The following is a 17,354-nucleotide window of genomic DNA, read 5'->3' as shown; positions in this document are numbered from 1 at the left end:
GAAAGTATTACCTCATTAGACATACATCTAAAACTATTGTCTTCAAAAGCAACACTCCCCTCAGAAATCAAATTCAAACAGAAGTAGAATGTACAGATCAACAAGCAGGAAAAAAAACAAAAAACAGAAAACAAAAAATACCAATCCATTTATGATGACCTGTGGGAATGTGGGAACCAGGTAGTAATGTGGGAATGTGGTGATGTGGGAACCAGGTAGTAATGTAGTAATGCAGGATTCAGGTAGTTATGTAATAATATAGGACTCAGTTCAGTTCAGTGGACAATCTCTCCTATTCCATTCCTTCTGCTAGGTTCCTAAGGGGATGGAAGAAAACAAACCAGCCTCTGCCTTCAAGTTCAAGGGGAGAGAGTCAAATGAAAAAGGAACCACTACACTGGGGATATAAGGACAAGTGGCTATTCTGGAGAGCAGGGTTGAGGCCAGAAGAAAAGACAAGTCACTAGTGAAGCTCGCAGAAAAGGACAAGCCTGGCTTGGGTGGGGGCGGGGGTGGGGAGAGGGGGCGCAGGGTGAAAGCATGCTGGCGGGGGGCGGGGGGGGGGAGGACAGAGCCTAAGGGGAGGCTGTTAGGAGAATGGAGTCCTAAGTCCATGACCAGGAAGAGGAGGGAGACAATAAATGGGCATGCTTATCAGCCTATTTGCACTTCACCCTACAAACTAAGCCGAAGGGAAGCACAAGGCTGTGCCCGGGTTTGGGGGCAGGGCCACTTTAGGAACCCCGCTAGGGAACATGGGGCTAGAAACTGCTTCGGTGTGAGAAGCCAAAGTGTATCAGTCAAGTGTCTGCATGTGCCAGATGCTATGCTGGGTGTTGCACGCTTATCTCCTGTAATCTTCAAATGACACTCCACACCTTACAGATGGGGAAACTGAGGCTCAGGGAGGTCACTGCCTTTCCCTAGTCCACCAAACTGGCACCCCTAGACTGTGATGCAAGCCTGGGCCTGCCGTGCTCCAAAGATGCCCTGATGGCTCTGGGAAGAGCCTGGAAGTGGACCAGAATGGAGACAGCGGCCTCTGCCTGGGTCAGTGCCCAGGGCGAAGGAGACCGAAAGAATATCAAAATGTTTCAGAGAGCCTCAGGCAGGGGCCCTTCCCACTTGCTTTTTAGGGTATGGCCCACGAGCACCCAAAGTCGTGTGTCGAGTTTTACCCCGTTTTCATGTGCCAGACCCGACTGTAGCACAGAGGCCATGGAAGGCGTGCCCTGGAACGCTGTCATAGTAGGTGGTGAAGGACGGTGTAGGTGTGCTGCCTACCACACAGGGCTGGTGGCAGACGAGATGATACAGCTAAGGTGCTCAGTACAGGGTAATCAACTCATCTGTTTGTTCATCCATTCACTCAGCCATGTATTCAACAAGCACAACTTCTGGGTTAAGCCTAAGCCTAAGCATTAAAGGGCATTGTGGGCACAGGACACCCTCCTTCCATTAACACCACTTCTGAGACACAAACCCATCACACACACATGCACACATCTATGCAGACCTATGTTGGTGTAATGCATGTGCGCGCGCACACACACACACACACACACACACACACAAGTGTGAAGGAACTTCTAAAAGAACTTGTACTCAGCCACTCAAACCATGAATGTCAAGACAGAGTTAGTTATTCTGTGACATGAAAATATGACATCTAAACTAGGAGAGAAGAAATGTGAGTACTTCAGGGTGACAGCTGTGGAGTCACTCCAGCACCATTATCTTGCGTGCATCTTGCCAAACACTTTGGTCCTGCTGCTCTCGAACTGACAAAACAGGGGTCGGGAAAGTTCACCTGGTCTTGGTGAGGATGCAGGTGCCAGAGGGCCATGTGGCGGGGAGGTTCCCTCCCTAGGACCAAAGCAATGTGTTCAGGCCTGACCTCTGATCTTGACGCCTGATTCAAATTTCTGGCCACAGCACCAGCACATTCACTTAGTGTAGGGAGACAACATGAAAGCAAGATTCAAGTCTATTCCAGAAGCTTCAGTTCAGAATTTCTAGGAGAAAACAAACCGCGTAGAGTCTAAATTTGTTTCTGATATCCTGGAATCTGTCTATCTCTGTCTCTCACACACACATACACATGCAAAAACAAAAGTAAAAAATTTTAAATCCATCTTTTTTTCTTGTTTGGCGCTCTCTTTTTTTCTTCTTTCCCCAGTTTTATTGAGAAATAATTCACATACTCCATTATATCCGTTTAAGGCATAGAGCAAGATGGTTTACGCATACTGTGAGATGATTACCACGGTAAGTTTAGCTAACATCTGACTTATTGCAAGCCTTGATTCCTTACACTAGTATTTGCACGTTTGAGTAATGGGGCACCTCCTCCAGACGTTATAGGTTTGCCTTGGCAGACTCAGTTCTTCAGCAGTCAGCCCAATGGGGGTTTCTGGGTGTGACTGCTGGGAATGTGTTTGGGCAGGTGGGACCTGCTATTATGGTCTCTTTTCAGGAAAGGCAACTGTGAGAACTCTGAGGACAGGGGTGGGGGTGTGCCTGGGTGGCATTGTTGGCCCGGTCCCCCACCCGAGTGACTCTGTAGGAAGGGCACTGTGCTGGCCTGGATTCTCTGGTCAGGCTTCCGAGACGGGTGGGCCTGGGCGCTATGTTCAATGTTAGGTGGGGCTATGAATTAGCTTCCCTGCCCTGGCAGGGTCTCAGGCCACGGCCCAGGGCTTGTACAGCTCATTGTTTGGGGGCCCGAGTCAGGCCCGAGTGCGCACCGATTTCCCTGGTTAGGGGAGGCCACCGGTTTTGCTCTGCAGACGGGGGAAGCCGTGGCCTATGCTCTGTGTTCAGAGTGCCACTGTCTGTAGGGCCGCTGAATGGGCTCTGCAGCAACCCCTGTGCTCTGTTAGGTTCCCGGGTCAGACAGGCCGAAGGCTCATTTCAGGGAAGGTCACGGCCACAGAGTAGACTCCCTGCCTGCCAGAGGCCGGGGGAGGAGCAGCTCTTAACCCAGCAAAGGGCTTGTTGTCCTAGCTCGGGTTAGCTCGCAGCCCAGTTCCCTGGCTGAATGGGGCCACGGGCCTTGCTCCGTCTGCTCTTCCCTCAGCTTGAGTGCCCCTGGGCCACACAGCTTCCAGGCGTGGTGCCAGCCCTCTAGTCAGGAGGGGCCTCCACGGTGGGCGCGGCTATGTCTCAGCCCCCTTGCCCGGGTGGGAGGTGGGGCACCATCCAGCCTCCTCTCAATTTCCCAACAGGCTCTCAAGATAGGAGGGGCCAGGAGCTCAACCTCAGCCTTGGCTATGCATCAGCCTTCTTGCCTGTGCACAGCACGGAAGCCCGCATGCCCAGTGCTGGCTGTGCCCTGGGGGCGAGGGGGATCAGCTCTGCCATCCTGCCTCTTGCACACGGCTGCCAGGAGTTGTGGCCAGCCCTTCTGGTCACATGGGACCAGAGCAGCTGGGGCTGTGACTCAGCACCTTGCATGAGTGGGGGCAAACTGGTCTCTGGACCACCCCAGAGCCCACCCCACCAAGATCTCTGGTCAGAGTCCGCCCCTGACTTGGTTGTGCAGAGGAGGAGAGCCGCCGGCTGGGGTCACCGCTTCGGCACTGCGGGCGGGAACTCGGTCCACACGTGCTGGTTGTTGCCAGCCCCTCCCCTTCTTCATCACAGTCTGATCCCCAGCGTCTGGGCCCTGAAGATTCCCCTGAAGTCCCCGTAGTGTGAGATCAGGGTAGGGGCTCCCCCAAAGTGACCCACGATGCTGGGGAAGGTTGGTTGTCACCCCTGGGCTTTCCTTTCCAACCGGTAGGAACCGGAGGCTCTGGGGGATCTTCCTTGGGGTGGTCCTGCACTGGCCCGGGGGAGGGGAACGGGGTGCACGTGGAACTGCTCCTCTTACCCCCTAACGCTGTCTGTCTTGGTCTCTGTGGTGCAGGGGTGCTTCCGCTTCACCCCCGCGTTCTGGGTTTCTCTCAGTGGTGTCTTGTTGGTGAGTAGATGTTGGCCGTTCTCACGAGGGGAGCAAAGTCAGGAACAACCTATATCGCTGTCTTGGTGATGTTACTTTTAACACAGCTCTTTAAAAGGTTCATGAGCCTTCCTGCACATCAAATGGCTCTTAGAAAACATTTAAATGATTTCTGTGTAAACAAATCAGAAACATATGGATTAAATCTCCCTTAAAATATACACATGTAATTAAGGGGAGAAGTGCTTGGCAAAGCGTGTTTTGCGATTTATCAAACCCAACATGTGAAAGACAGGTTGTGACATCTGACAAATCCAAACCCAGCAGTCCTGCTCATCCGTACAGCAGCAAGCATACTCTGCTTCCAAGCCAGGGACCCAAGTCCCCCTCACAAAACCTCTGTCCTTCCCTGGGCTTTTTAGAAGAACCTACTGGGTTGTAGCAGACAGACTGAATCCTTGGGTTCTGCCATGTTGGCTATGGGTCTCACTTTCCTTAGGCCTGTTTCATTTTCAGGGGTTGGACACTCTCCCCGGCCCCAACACGCGCGCGCGCGTGCACACACACACACACACACACACACACACAGACACACAGGAGAGGTGTGCAACCCAGTCCACTTGACCAGACACCCTGCCAGGGAAACCAAGAAGAAGAAAAGGTAGCCTAGGTCATGCCCCTCTCCCACCTCTGCCAGGCAGACCACCTCTCTCTGCTATCTCCCCCTTTGTATCCTAAGCCAACAGTTGGAGCCTTTGTACTTCTTAGGCCAAAAATGTTTGCAGGGCTGATATGCAAAAGCTACCTGGGTCAGCAGCTCACCCCAGCTCACATGGGAACTCAAGTCATTGAAATCATTAGGCTGTGTGTCATGGAAGAAAGAGGGAGGAGGGCTGGCCAGAGAGTGGCCAGAGACAAGACTCAGGAGAAGGGTCTAGGGTATCACTACCGTGGGGACTTGTGCCCTGGCAGTGCCCAGGGAGAGTTAGAGCTTCAGAGGAAGGCTGGTTATAGGCCTAGGGCTGAGGTTCTCAGCCTGAGCAAAAATTCCTATATCCTAAGGTGGCCAGGAAGTAACTGAGCCCCAGACAGGGGACCCTGGGGGACCAGGTCCTTACTTTCTCAGAGCTCATGCCCAGAGAGGCATCAGAGGAAGCTGGACCCCTCATCAGAATGTTGAGGTCCACCCTGGCATGAGCCTTCCTACCTGTGTGACCTGGAGCAAGTCACGGGGCTTCTCTGACCCTTCGTTTCTTCATCTGAAACACAGACACGAGAACACCGCCTCAGTGCCCTCATGGGGCTGAAGAGGGAAGAAAACAAGGCCAAGGTGCTAAAATGACGCAAAAGTTTAAACAGATTAACTTCTAAGATTTGCATTTTTTATCCAGGCTAAAACTGCCAAGAAAGAAGCTGTGACCTCTGCCTCTCTGTTGCTTGGTCTAAAAATACTCGGAAGCTATAGGCTTCGTTCCCTCCCTGCTGACCCCCCAGCCGAATCATAGAGTCATGTGTGTTTAATGTTATCTATGGGCACATATTGAACCCGTCACCTTTTCTATTCCATAGTTATCTTCTGGCTTTCCTCTGACTCAGAGGCAGCGCCACTGTTTCACAGTGATGGAAGGAAGGAGGGAAGTGTGGGAGCAGAATGGGACAAGGAAGGTGAAAACTCTCAGACTGGCAGCCAAAACCCCAAAACAACCCAGCATCATGGAACTGCCCATTTGTGTTCTTCCGCAGCTATGACAGAAGATGTAAGCAGAGACTTACAGTCCAAATTCTGGTCTATATCCAGGTCTTGGGTTCCAAGCCCTTGAGAAAAATGGCTCCCAGTCCACCAGCCCAGGCACCAAGGTGGTGGGGGGTCCAGACAGGACACAATGAAAATGCCTGGTTCTAACCCTGCCTCCGCCTGAAGGTCCTCCTCTCTTAACCATAATTGCGGTGAGAATTGAACAAACTCATATGGTCACAATAATAGCAGAGTGCATTGGCCTTCGTCAAGTACCAGGTTCCCTGACAGGCCACGTGCTTTACCTGTCTGTGCTATATGACTGCAGCCCCATGACATGGGTTGTACTTTCCAGCCAGCAGGTGACAGGAGCCAACATCAGTGGGTGAGCCACTCCTCCCCAACCCACATGGGCATCGCTGTTGCCATGCTCCCAGTACTTCCATAAGGTTAGGATTGTTATTCCACTTGCTGTATAGCTAAGGATGCTGAGGATCGAGGAGAAGAGAAACTAGCCCAAGCTTGTGTACCAGGCAGTCACCATGCACCAAACATCCTTCTAAATGTTTAACTCGCACCGCAACCCCCTGAAGCAGGTCACTGGGATTATCATCTCCAATTTAAGTTTGAGGAAAATGACGCACAGACACTTTATGCAGTCACAGGGGCACTGGTGGGGCAAATCAGTGCAGGAGCCTCACCAGGCTGGCCCTGGGTGTGGCTCTGACCCCTGGCCACCCTCCTTCCCCACCATTTTCCAAGTCTTATTCTCTAGCTCTCTTGGAGAGTCTGTGAGTGACCCAATGTCCTTTCAATAGGCTTCTTTTCCATTTAAATCATCCAGGATATGTTTCTGCTGCTTGTGAACACCATGGGAACACTACAACCAGGGTTGACTTCTCACAGCCCAGGAGGCATGGGCACTGGTATCTCCCAGCTGATCCCACATCTCGAGAAAACCCAATAAGCAAGAAGCATGCTGTTTAGGGCAAAGTGGGGCACCAGGCTGAACCAGCAGGGTGCCCTGCCCTCAGAGAACTCCAAGTGGAAAAGGAAAAAAAGTATGCAATGCACTCCTGGGACAAAACAATGCTAAAACCAAGGAATAAACCCAAGTCACGTAATAAAAGAGCGAATGAAAGGTTTACTGAACTGGTTTTGAGAAGAACATTTGCATAAGGAGGAAAGAGGAGGCAGGGATGACAGAAATGGAGTGAAATAGGGCATCATGGAAGAAAGAAAAAGGTATACTCCATGAACTCTCACCTGGGTGCACAGAGGTGCAAGTGGGAATGAAAGCGCAGGTTGAGAGCAGAGTTTTTCTTTCATACACACATATATAAACACACATACACAAACTGTACACATGCACACATGCACATATGTAGGCATGTGTACATGCACATGTGTGCATGTGTGTGCGTGTGAATTTTACACCATTTCAGCCCAAAGAGGACTTAAAAAAGAATTCGGTTTTATCTGAATCTACTGTCAGACCATCAGTGGTCCTCAAACAAGCATCCTGCCCCATGCTTTACTCATCCAGGCAGCGGAGTTTCCAGAGGCATGGGCAGCCATTCTTCAAAGAAGTGTCACGGGCAGCAAGATGCACAGGCTGGGGGTGCCAGAGTAGCCACTGAGCAAACCTCTACTGAAGAAGGTTCATGAAGAAGCTGCTGCATAGGGCACCACAAGGATCCTAAGACACGTTTCTAAAGACTTGGAATGTGGCTCTTTGAATTCTCATGGCTTGCCCATGTGCCATGCACTCTGATGCCCCAGTCTCTCGCAGTGCCTGTAAGAAAGGCACCTGGAGCAGGGGCATATGCTGACCTGGGTGAACGGCCTGGTTGCAAGGCCCAGCCAAGGAGGCGAAGAGCAGACTGCGACAAGCAGGTAGTGTTTACCAGCTGTGTTCAGCTGTGACAAGAAGTTATGCCAAGAGCATAGCACGCAGCAGCTCGTAGGCAAGTATCAAACCACCCTGCTATGAGCCCACTCGGTTATGTCCAAGCTGCCCAGAAAGCGGACCCTGTACCGGTTTCCTCTGTCAGGGCAAGATTTCTAACCTAGGAATGTCACAGGCAGTCAGCGATCAAGCTCTGAGCACGTGTCCCACATACATGTCATCAATAACTAGATCTGAGCTGGCAAGCCCTCTTAACATGAAATACACTTCTGCAGCTTGAAAAGAAAAAAAGACCGTTTGAGGCTGGTTTGAATTAGGTGGAATGGAGACAGGAATTTTCCTAAAGTCCCTTCCTCTCCCCCTTGGGCCGCTAACTACTCACTGCTTGGCAGAGACAAGATCCAGTGCCTGGCTGACCTCAGTCCGTGACCCCAAGACCTAGCTGGGGGACCAGTGAGTCTGGGTAGGGGTGGTAGGCAGGCCCTACAAGGGCTGCTGAGGTTGACTTTAAATATTATTACCTACTTCCACGGCTCAAGTGATCTATTAAGATTCTGCCTAGCAAGTCTCGTAGCCCTGATTCTACAGCCTGTGTGATCAATGGCAGTGCTGGTCCCTTATGTGTTGCTGCCATCGAAAGGTACAATTATGCCTTTAAAGCTCAAGGTGCAATTAAATCTCTATAATGGTGCTAATGGTTCGAGCAACCTTGAAGCAGCTGCCATATTTTAAAAGATCATTCTGAATTGTTTTATGCCTGAAATTGCTCTGTAAAATCTTGTTAATTTTTCATCTTCAGTTGAGAATGTATTTAATGCTGAGAGGATGGCTTTCTTCCAGCCACACTGCACAGAAGGGGGTTTCCTTCCTCAGCTAACGGGATCACCCTGGAGGACTAGGACAAGGTCCTCAACCACTGGACGAGGTTGAGCTCAGCCCTCTAAGGAGGCTTAGGCTCTAAGGGATCTGTCCTAGGGAAGAGTCCAAAGTAAAGATTAGGTCACAGGATATAGTCCAGCCCAGAGCCCACTAGGGACAGTTCAGCCCAGCATCACTGTCTCTAAGAGAGACAGAGAAAGACAAACATGTGGCTGCCCACACGAGCACGTGGTCAGGTTCCGTCTTGGAGCTCCCACTGCCCCCAGATGTCTGTAACTGTAGCCAGCAGGTGACACACACAGCGTTCTAACGATCTCATTACCTATCCATTTCCCCCAAATAAACTGTGACCCCCTAGAGGGAGGGGCTCTGTCTGGTTCACCATGGGGTCCCCAATAAATGTCAGGGCAGTTAATAGATGGGATACCGCCTCCTCTGAATTTTAAGGATGGGCAGTAGGTAAACCGGGAAGGGAGCCATTAGTAGCACGGCCACAAAAGACAACCACGAGAAGAATGTTTCAGGCATTGAGTTAGAAATTCTTTAATCATCGACCAAGCTCTTCAAACAGTGATCTAGAATAATTTAGAAATGCGATTTATATTCACGGTACTTCCCGACAACAACAAGAGCAGCTCAGATGCACTGAGCACTTTCCATGAGCAAGTCTCGTCGCGAAGGCTGTAGACACATCATTCCATATCCTCACAACAACCCCCGGAAGGGAGGTGGTATCCTTGTCCCTATTTTACAGAAAGGGAAACCAAGGCTTGGGAAGGCACAATTACCTGCTTAGGATCACAGAGCTGACAAGAGGAAGAGCGGGACTCAAACCCAGAGCCCTTCTCTTGACCACTGCCCTCTGGATATGACACTGAAACTGGGTGGGTGGTAGAATCCGGCCCCCAATGTTTTAGAAAGCTCGGCGGCAGACAATGGGGCAGATTTTTACTTTGAAGATGCCATGGTTCTCTGACTTACTTTTCCAGGAGGATGGCTCTTTTTGTAGGAGCCTCCCAGGCCTGAGAACGCAGAGCAAAATCCTACTCACTAAAGGTGTGGATGAGGAAGGCAACATCCTGAACTTAACTGCATTATTATGAGATGGACACAATTATTATCCACATCCTAGATACGTGGAAACTAAGATCTAAAAAGACAAGATGGTGCACCCAAGGTCACAGTCAGTAAGCGACGGATGCAGGACCAACCAGAGGCAGTCTGAGGCCAGAGCCCTGTCTTTGGACATTATAATCTCAGGTTCCACAGGCAGATGGGAATTTGGGGGAAAGAACTCTAGAGTCTACGTGAAGGCTGGATTTGAGCAGATTCTATATTCAAACCTGAAAACAAGGTCCATTCTACTTTGTATTCTAGGCAAAGACCACAGCTGATCCTGTCGCAACCCCAGGGGCTTCTGATCCACTAAAGCATTATAAGAAATGGAAGAGAAGAGAGAAAAACTACACCTGGGGTCAGTGAACTACAGCCTGCAGGTCAAACCCAGCCATCTGTTTTTGTAGATAAAACGTCTGACTGGAACATGGCCATATCCGCTGATTTATGTCGTGTCTACAGCCGCTTTGGTGCCAGAACTGCAGAGCTGGGTAGTTGCAACAGAGACTCTATGGCTCACAAAGCCTAAGTTAGTTACTATCTGGCCCTTTACAGGAAAGGTTTGCCAGCCCCTGGAATCCACGTTAGACTGCTCGATGCACACACCAGCTGGGGAAACAGTGAGCCATCTCCAGGCACAACAGGCATGCACACCTCACCTATCCAGCTCCCGCTGACACGGCCAGCTTGTAGTTGTGTTTTTTATAAAACCCAATACCCAAACCAGCCGGGGCTGTCCCTCACAAGCCCTGCCCTTCACCCTCTAAAAGGAGCCACAGCGGTGAGCCTTACCTTTGTTGTACATGTTCGTTGGCACCTGGACGTCACTCAGACTGATGTTCACAGGCAAATTATTAAAATGGTCATTTGGGGCTAAGATGAATTCCTTCCCCAGCTCCAAAAAATTCCCATCTTTGTCCCTTTCGTTTATCAGCACAGCATTGAAGTATTCATACTGAAAGAGAAAGTCAAAAGGCATTACTTGTGGCTTAGGGCATAAGGCTGTGAACTCAGACAGACGTGGGCACAGGTTACGGGCGGTCCCCTACACGCATGGATCCTGCTCTGGTCACACTATCTCTCTTAGTCTTCCCTACTGTCTATGGCTGCTTTGCACAGATATGATAGCGCCATACAAATATTCCCGATGTCATAAAATATTCTTAGAAAACCTTACTGCAAGGAGCTGCACAGTACTTTTTTATATGACTATAGAGAAAACTGCCCTAAAAATATTTTAATTCTTTAAAGTTCGAAGATAGACCCTGCCCTTATGCAGCCTACATTTAAGTTGAAGGAGACGTGAAGTCAACAAAAAGTAAGTAAACCTATAGTTTGTCGGGTAACCATACTTGCTACAGAAAATAGCAAAACTGGGCAAGGGGGAGAGCAGTAGCAGAAGGGCTGTGTGTTTATATACGGTGTTCAGGAAAGGTCTCAGTGCTGTGGTGACACTCAGGCAAAGACTGACGGACAGGAGGAACAGGTTGTGTGGGCACCTGGAGGGAAGCACCCCAGGCAGAGGAGAGATCCCAGGCAATGAATGGCCCTTGGACGGGAGTGTGCTAGCATGTTGTATATATGGCTGTCTCATCATCAACATAGTCACCGTCACTATCGGCATCATCTAACATATACAGAGTGCTTACTTTGTGGCAGACATTATTCTAAGTGCTTTTCACATGCTAACTCATTCAATTCTCCTAACAACTCTATGAAGTAGGTTTTGTGAGTATTCCCACTTCACCAATGAAGAAACTAAAGTAGAAAGAACTGACATATCCTGTCAAAGATTGCACACCTGATGAACAGAGCCAGAATTCAAACACAGGCACTCTACTTCCAGAGTCTGTGCTCTTATCTACTGAGCAGTATTCCAAGATGGTAGGTATGGCTGGAATTATGACAGAGAATTTGAAACAACTATGATTAATGGGGCACCTGAGTGGCTCAGTCAGTTAAGTGTCTGACTTCGGCTCAGGTCATGATCTCATAGTTCGTGGGTTCGAGCCCCGTGTTGGGCACTGTGCTGACAGCTCAGAGCCTGGAGCCTGCTTCGAATTCTGTGTCTCCCTCTCTCTCTGCCCCTCCCCCACTTGTTCTCTCTCTCTCTCTCTCTCTCTCTCTCTCTCTCAAAAATAAACATTCAAAAAAAAACAACTATGATTAATATGCTAAAGGCACTAATGGAAAACGTAGAAAATAGGTAAGAACAGATGGATAATATAAGTAGAGAGATGGATATTCTAAGATAAGTGAATAGGATTTATGGATAAGTGAAATGAATGACAGCAGTGTTATAGGAACAGGAGCAAGAAACTGGGAATACTGGTAGTTAAAAGCTACCTATAGTACCCATGAAGTAATACAAGATTATTTAAAAGTGGACTTGAATTAGCTGTAAATGTATATTGCAAAATATCAGGCAACCACTAAAATAATATTCAAAGGAAGTATAATTTGTATGTTAAGAGAGAAGAAATACTAATTCATATAAGATGCTCAATTAAATTGAAAACAGGAAATCAATAGGCAAACAATCAAAGAAGGCAAAAAAAAAAGTAGAAGACAGAAAATGAGAGAGAACCAGATGAACAAATAGAAAACAGTTACAAATATGGTACATATTAATCCAACTATATTGATAATCACTTTAAATGTGAATGGTCTAAATGCACTAATTAAGATGCAGAGACTGCTAAGAGTGGATGAAAACACAAGACCCAACTATATGCTATCTACGAAAAACCCACCCTATACATAAAGAACAGACCAAGTAGAAGTAAAGAGACAGAGAAAGATATACCATGCTAACACTAATCAAAAGAAAGCCAGAGTAGACATATTAATTTCAGACAAAGCAGACTTCAAAGCAAGACTATTACCAGGGAAAAAGATGGGCATTACATAATGATAAAGGGATCAATTCTCCAAGAAAACATAACAATTCTCAATAGTATAGACCTAACAACAGTGTGTTAAAATATGTGAGGTAAAAACTGACAGAACCACAAAAAGAAATAAATGAATTCACAATGATATTGAATACTTCAACACCCCTCTTATCAGTAACTGACAAACCCATCAAGCAGGATATTGGTAAGGATACAGTTAAACTGAATAGACCCATCAAGGAGATATAATTGACATGTATAGAATACTTCATCCAGCAACAATAGGTTACACATTCTTCTCAAGCTCACAGGGAACAATCACCAAGATAGATCCCATTCTGGGCCATAAAACACACTTTAACAAATTTCAAAGTACTGGAATCACACAATGTCTGCTTCTATATTATACTGGAATTAAACTAGACATCAATAACAGAAGGATAGCTGGACAAATCCCAAAATATTTGGAGATTATGGAACATAATTCTAAGTAATACACGGGTCAAAAAAAAGAGTTTCAAGAAATTTTAAACTGAATAAAAATTAAAATACAACTTACTAAATTTGTGAAATGCAGTAAGAGCTTAAAAGAACATTCACAGCATTGAACACATGTGTTAGAAAAGAAAAATAATCATCTAACCTTTTACTTCAGGAAACTAGAAAAAGGCGAGCAAATTAAATCCAAAACAACCAAAAGAAAAGAAATAATTTTGTTTTATTTGCAGAACAGAAGTCAATGAAATTGAAAACAGGAAATCAATAGAGAAAATGAATAAAATCAAAGGTTGCTTCTTTGAAAAGATTCCTTACAGTGAAAAGATATAAAGCAAAATCAGCCAAGAGAAGAGACTAACTACAGGGGGCAAAGTCCAGAGGAATCCACATTCAGGTTTTCAAGAGTTCTCTCCTGGTGCAATCGCGTAAGATGCACTAATTCTTCCAGTGATGAGCTGTGACAAACATCTGAAATGCTGCTCACCGGGGAGGCTTGATAAGACTCAGTGCTAAGGACATTTATTGTGGGGTGGTCATGTAGCAACACTATTTACCAACATAACTTCACTGAATTTATAGAACTCTACACCTAATAACTGCAGAGCACATATTTTTTTTACCAGATCACACACTGGGCTACCAAACAAGTCCCAGTAAATTTAAAATGAATGAAATCCACATATTATGTTCTCTGGTAATAATGGGCTAATTTTAGAAGATGATATATGATAGTGATATGAAAAATATCAATGATATCTAAGAAAAGATGGTGTCTAGAAAAACCCCAAAGATTTGGGAATTAAACAGCACACTACTTCATAATACATGTGTTGAGGAAGAAAATGACATGGGAAACTGGAAAACAGTTTAAAACAAACAATGAAAAAAAATATCAATATTTGTGAGATATAGCTAAAACATAGTTTAGAGAAAAATTTACAGATTTAAAAGATTATAGTAGAATAGAAGAAAACTTTAAGATGAATAGTCTAAGATACTCCTGTAAAAAGAAAAAGAAGAAGAAATGAAACTCAATGTTGAAAGAAGGAATAAAATAATAGAGATAAAAGGAGAAACCATAAAATGGAAAAAAAATAATGAAAAAAACACCAATGATATCAACAGTTGGTTTTTTAAAATGATTAATGAAAATTTTAAACCCTAGCTATATTGATGAAGAAAAATGTAAGAAAGTACAAAATACCAGGAGCAGGAATAAAAGAGGAAACACTATATAGATCCTACAGATAATGAAATAAGGAAATATTACAAACCAATTTATGCAAATATTTGGTAACTTAAGTTAAATGTCAATTCCTTGAAAAACAGAAACTACCAAAACTGACACAAGAAGAAATATAAAATATAACTGGCTCTATATATACACAAAAATGTAAATTCACAATTACTAGCCAAGCTAATATAAACAGCTCCAGGTTCAGATGCCTTAAATGATGAATTCTATCAAATATGTAGGGAAAAAATAGAAACTATCTGATATACACTCAGAAAACTAGAGGAGGGAATACTTCCCAACTTACTTCATGAGGGCAGCATAACCCTGACACCAAATCAGACATGAATATTTGAAAAACTGTATTACACACCAATATTTTTCATTAACCTAGATGTAAAAATTCTAACACAATATTGAATCAAATCCAACTACAATTAAAAGGATAAAACATCATGACTAAATTATATTTATCCCAGGAATTTATGGTTGGTTTATTTGAAAAATCAATCAACACAGTTCACCACATGAACAGAATAAAGAAGAAAAAATTGCATGACCACATAAATGCAGAAAAAGCATTTGAAAGAATTCAACTTTTGCTCATCCTAAAAACTCTTAGGAAATTTGAAATAGCATAAAATGTCCTCAACCTAATAAAGAGCATCTTAAAAAAAACCCTACAGCTAACATTATATTTATGATGAAACACTGAATATTTTCCCCTCAAGATCAGGAACAAGGCAAGGATGGGTTACTACATCTATGTAACAGTGTACTGGTGGTCCTGGTAATTGCAGTAAGATGAATGAATGAGTGAATGAATGAATGAATGAATGTTTGAATGAATGAATGCCATAGGAATTGGAAAGGAAAAAACTGTCTTTATTTGTGGACATGACTGTCTATGTAGAAAACCCTAAGGAATCCACATAATCTACTACAACTAGTGAGTTTTAGCAAGGCCACAGGATAGGAAATTAATAGACCAAAATCAATTGTATTTCAATATACTAACAAAGAACAAATGGAAATTGAAATTCAAAGAACAATAACATTTACAATACCATAAAAAGCATTTAAAAATTAAATATAAATCTTTTAAATTATGTGCAATACCTGTATACTAAAAGTTACAAAATATTGCTGTGAGAAATTTTAAAAGGTTTAAATAGATGAAAAGAGATGCCTTACTTAAGGATTAGAAAACTTGGTATTAAGATGTTAATTCTTTCCAAATTGATCTAAAAATTCAATGAAATCACAATCAAAATCTCAGTGGTCTTTTTCTAGGAGTTTCCAGGTTAATTCTAAATTTTATAGAGAAATGAAAGGGATCTAGAATATCAAAAACAATTTTGAAAAAGAAGAAAAAATGCAAAGAGTCACATTTCCTGATGTTAAGTCTTACTATAAACCTAATTAATCAAAACAGTGTGGTATTGGCATTAGAATAGACAAACAGATCAATGGAACACAGTCCAGAAATAAAGCTGTACACATACAGTCAACTGAGTTTCAATAACGGTACCTACATTATTAAATGGGGAAAATATTTTCAACAAATTGTGCTGGAACAAGTGACTTAACCATAGGAAAACATCCTCACCCCTAATTCACAACACACACATTATTAATTCAAGATGGATGATAGACTTTGATGGAAAAGCTAAACCTATAATATTTCTTTAAAACAAAAAATGATAAATATCTTTGTAGCCTTCGGGTAGGCAATGGTTTCTTAGGACATACAAAGCACTTATAATTTTAAAAATTGAGAATTTAGGGGCGCCTGGGTGGCTCAGTTGACTGGACGACCAACTTCGGCTTGAGTCATGATCTCACAGTTCAGGGTTCGGGCCCCGTGTCGGGCTCTGTGCTGACAGTGCAGAGCCTGGAGCCCGTTTTGGATTCTGTGTGTGTGTCTCTCTCTTTGTCCCTCCCCTGCTCATGCTCTGTCTCTCTTTCCTTCAAAAATAAATAAACATTTTAAAAAATTGAGAATTTAGATTTTAAAAATTTCAAAACTTTTGATCATTAAATCCACTATCAATATAAAACAAATAGAAAAACCATTATTGAGGAAAAACAATTCATAATACACATCTGACAAATGACTTATACCCAGAATATGTAAAGAACTCCTATAATTTAAACATCAGTGAAAACAGAAGGCCAAAGAGGTGAACACCTTCCAAAGGAAGGTATTTGAATGACCAATATGCAAGCCAAAGTGTGTTCAACGTGATTAGTCAACAGGGAAATGCAAAATAAAACACCAACCAGATGCAATTTTGCATCCACTAGAAGAGCTAACATTAAGTTTTCTGAAAATACTAAATGTTCACAAGAATGTGGAGTAAGCAGAAATCCTATACATTGCTCACGGATATATCAAAAACTTTGGAACAACATTTTGCCATTGCTTGTAAAGTTAAACTTGTATCTACCCTATGATCCAATAATTCCACCCTAGGTATCTATCCAATGGAAACACAGCCACCAAAATATTGTGTGAATGTTCATGGAAGCGCCATTCACAATAGCCCAAAACTAGAAGTCAAGTGCCTATCAACAGATGAAAAGATAAACAAATCTGTGATACATTCATATAGTGGATTGTTACTCAGGAACCAACTACTGATATACTCAAAATATGGGTGCATTTCATAAACGTTTTGAGTGAAAGAAGCCAGAAACAAAAGTGAACATATGTACAATCCCATTTATATGAAGTTCTAAACAGGCAAAATTATTACTCAATAGTAAGAGCAATCATGGGTTGCTTCTGGGCAGGAAGGTGGGGAACCACTTCAAAGAGACATAAGAAAACATTGTGGATTGCTAGAAATGTTCTATATCTTGATGAGGTATGGGTAACTCAGGTGTATTCATTCATCTGTCAGTACTCATTGAATTGTATGCCAAAGAACTATGTATTTTACTGTATAGAATTTATGTTTCAATAAAAAAATTAAGTCACAAAGACTTCAATTTTTTAAATTATTAAATACAAAACTGTACAAAAACATTAACATTAAGTGGGGGGGTGGTAGCTCAGTCAGTTAAGTGTCCAACTTCAACTCAGGTCACGATCTTGTGGTTCAAGAGTCTGAGCCCTCCATCAGGCTCTGTGCTAACAGCTC

General features: G+C 44.3%; 1 protein-coding gene across 1 annotated transcript in view; it reads right to left on the bottom strand.

The window, feature by feature from the left end:
- Positions 1-17,354, bottom strand: part of CACNA2D3 (calcium voltage-gated channel auxiliary subunit alpha2delta 3) — an 858,555-nt gene that overhangs the window by 519,345 nt on the left and 321,856 nt on the right. The window contains exon 5 of the mRNA XM_042979174.1: positions 10,375-10,537. Within this exon, the coding sequence (XP_042835108.1) occupies positions 10,375-10,537 (163 nt within the window). The remainder of the gene's footprint in view (positions 1-10,374; positions 10,538-17,354) is intronic.

This window comes from Panthera tigris, chromosome A2, assembly GCF_018350195.1.
Source record: "Panthera tigris isolate Pti1 chromosome A2, P.tigris_Pti1_mat1.1, whole genome shotgun sequence".
NCBI classification, from domain to species: domain Eukaryota; kingdom Metazoa; phylum Chordata; class Mammalia; order Carnivora; family Felidae; genus Panthera; species Panthera tigris.
This window is presented reverse-complemented; position numbering and strand designations above follow the sequence as displayed.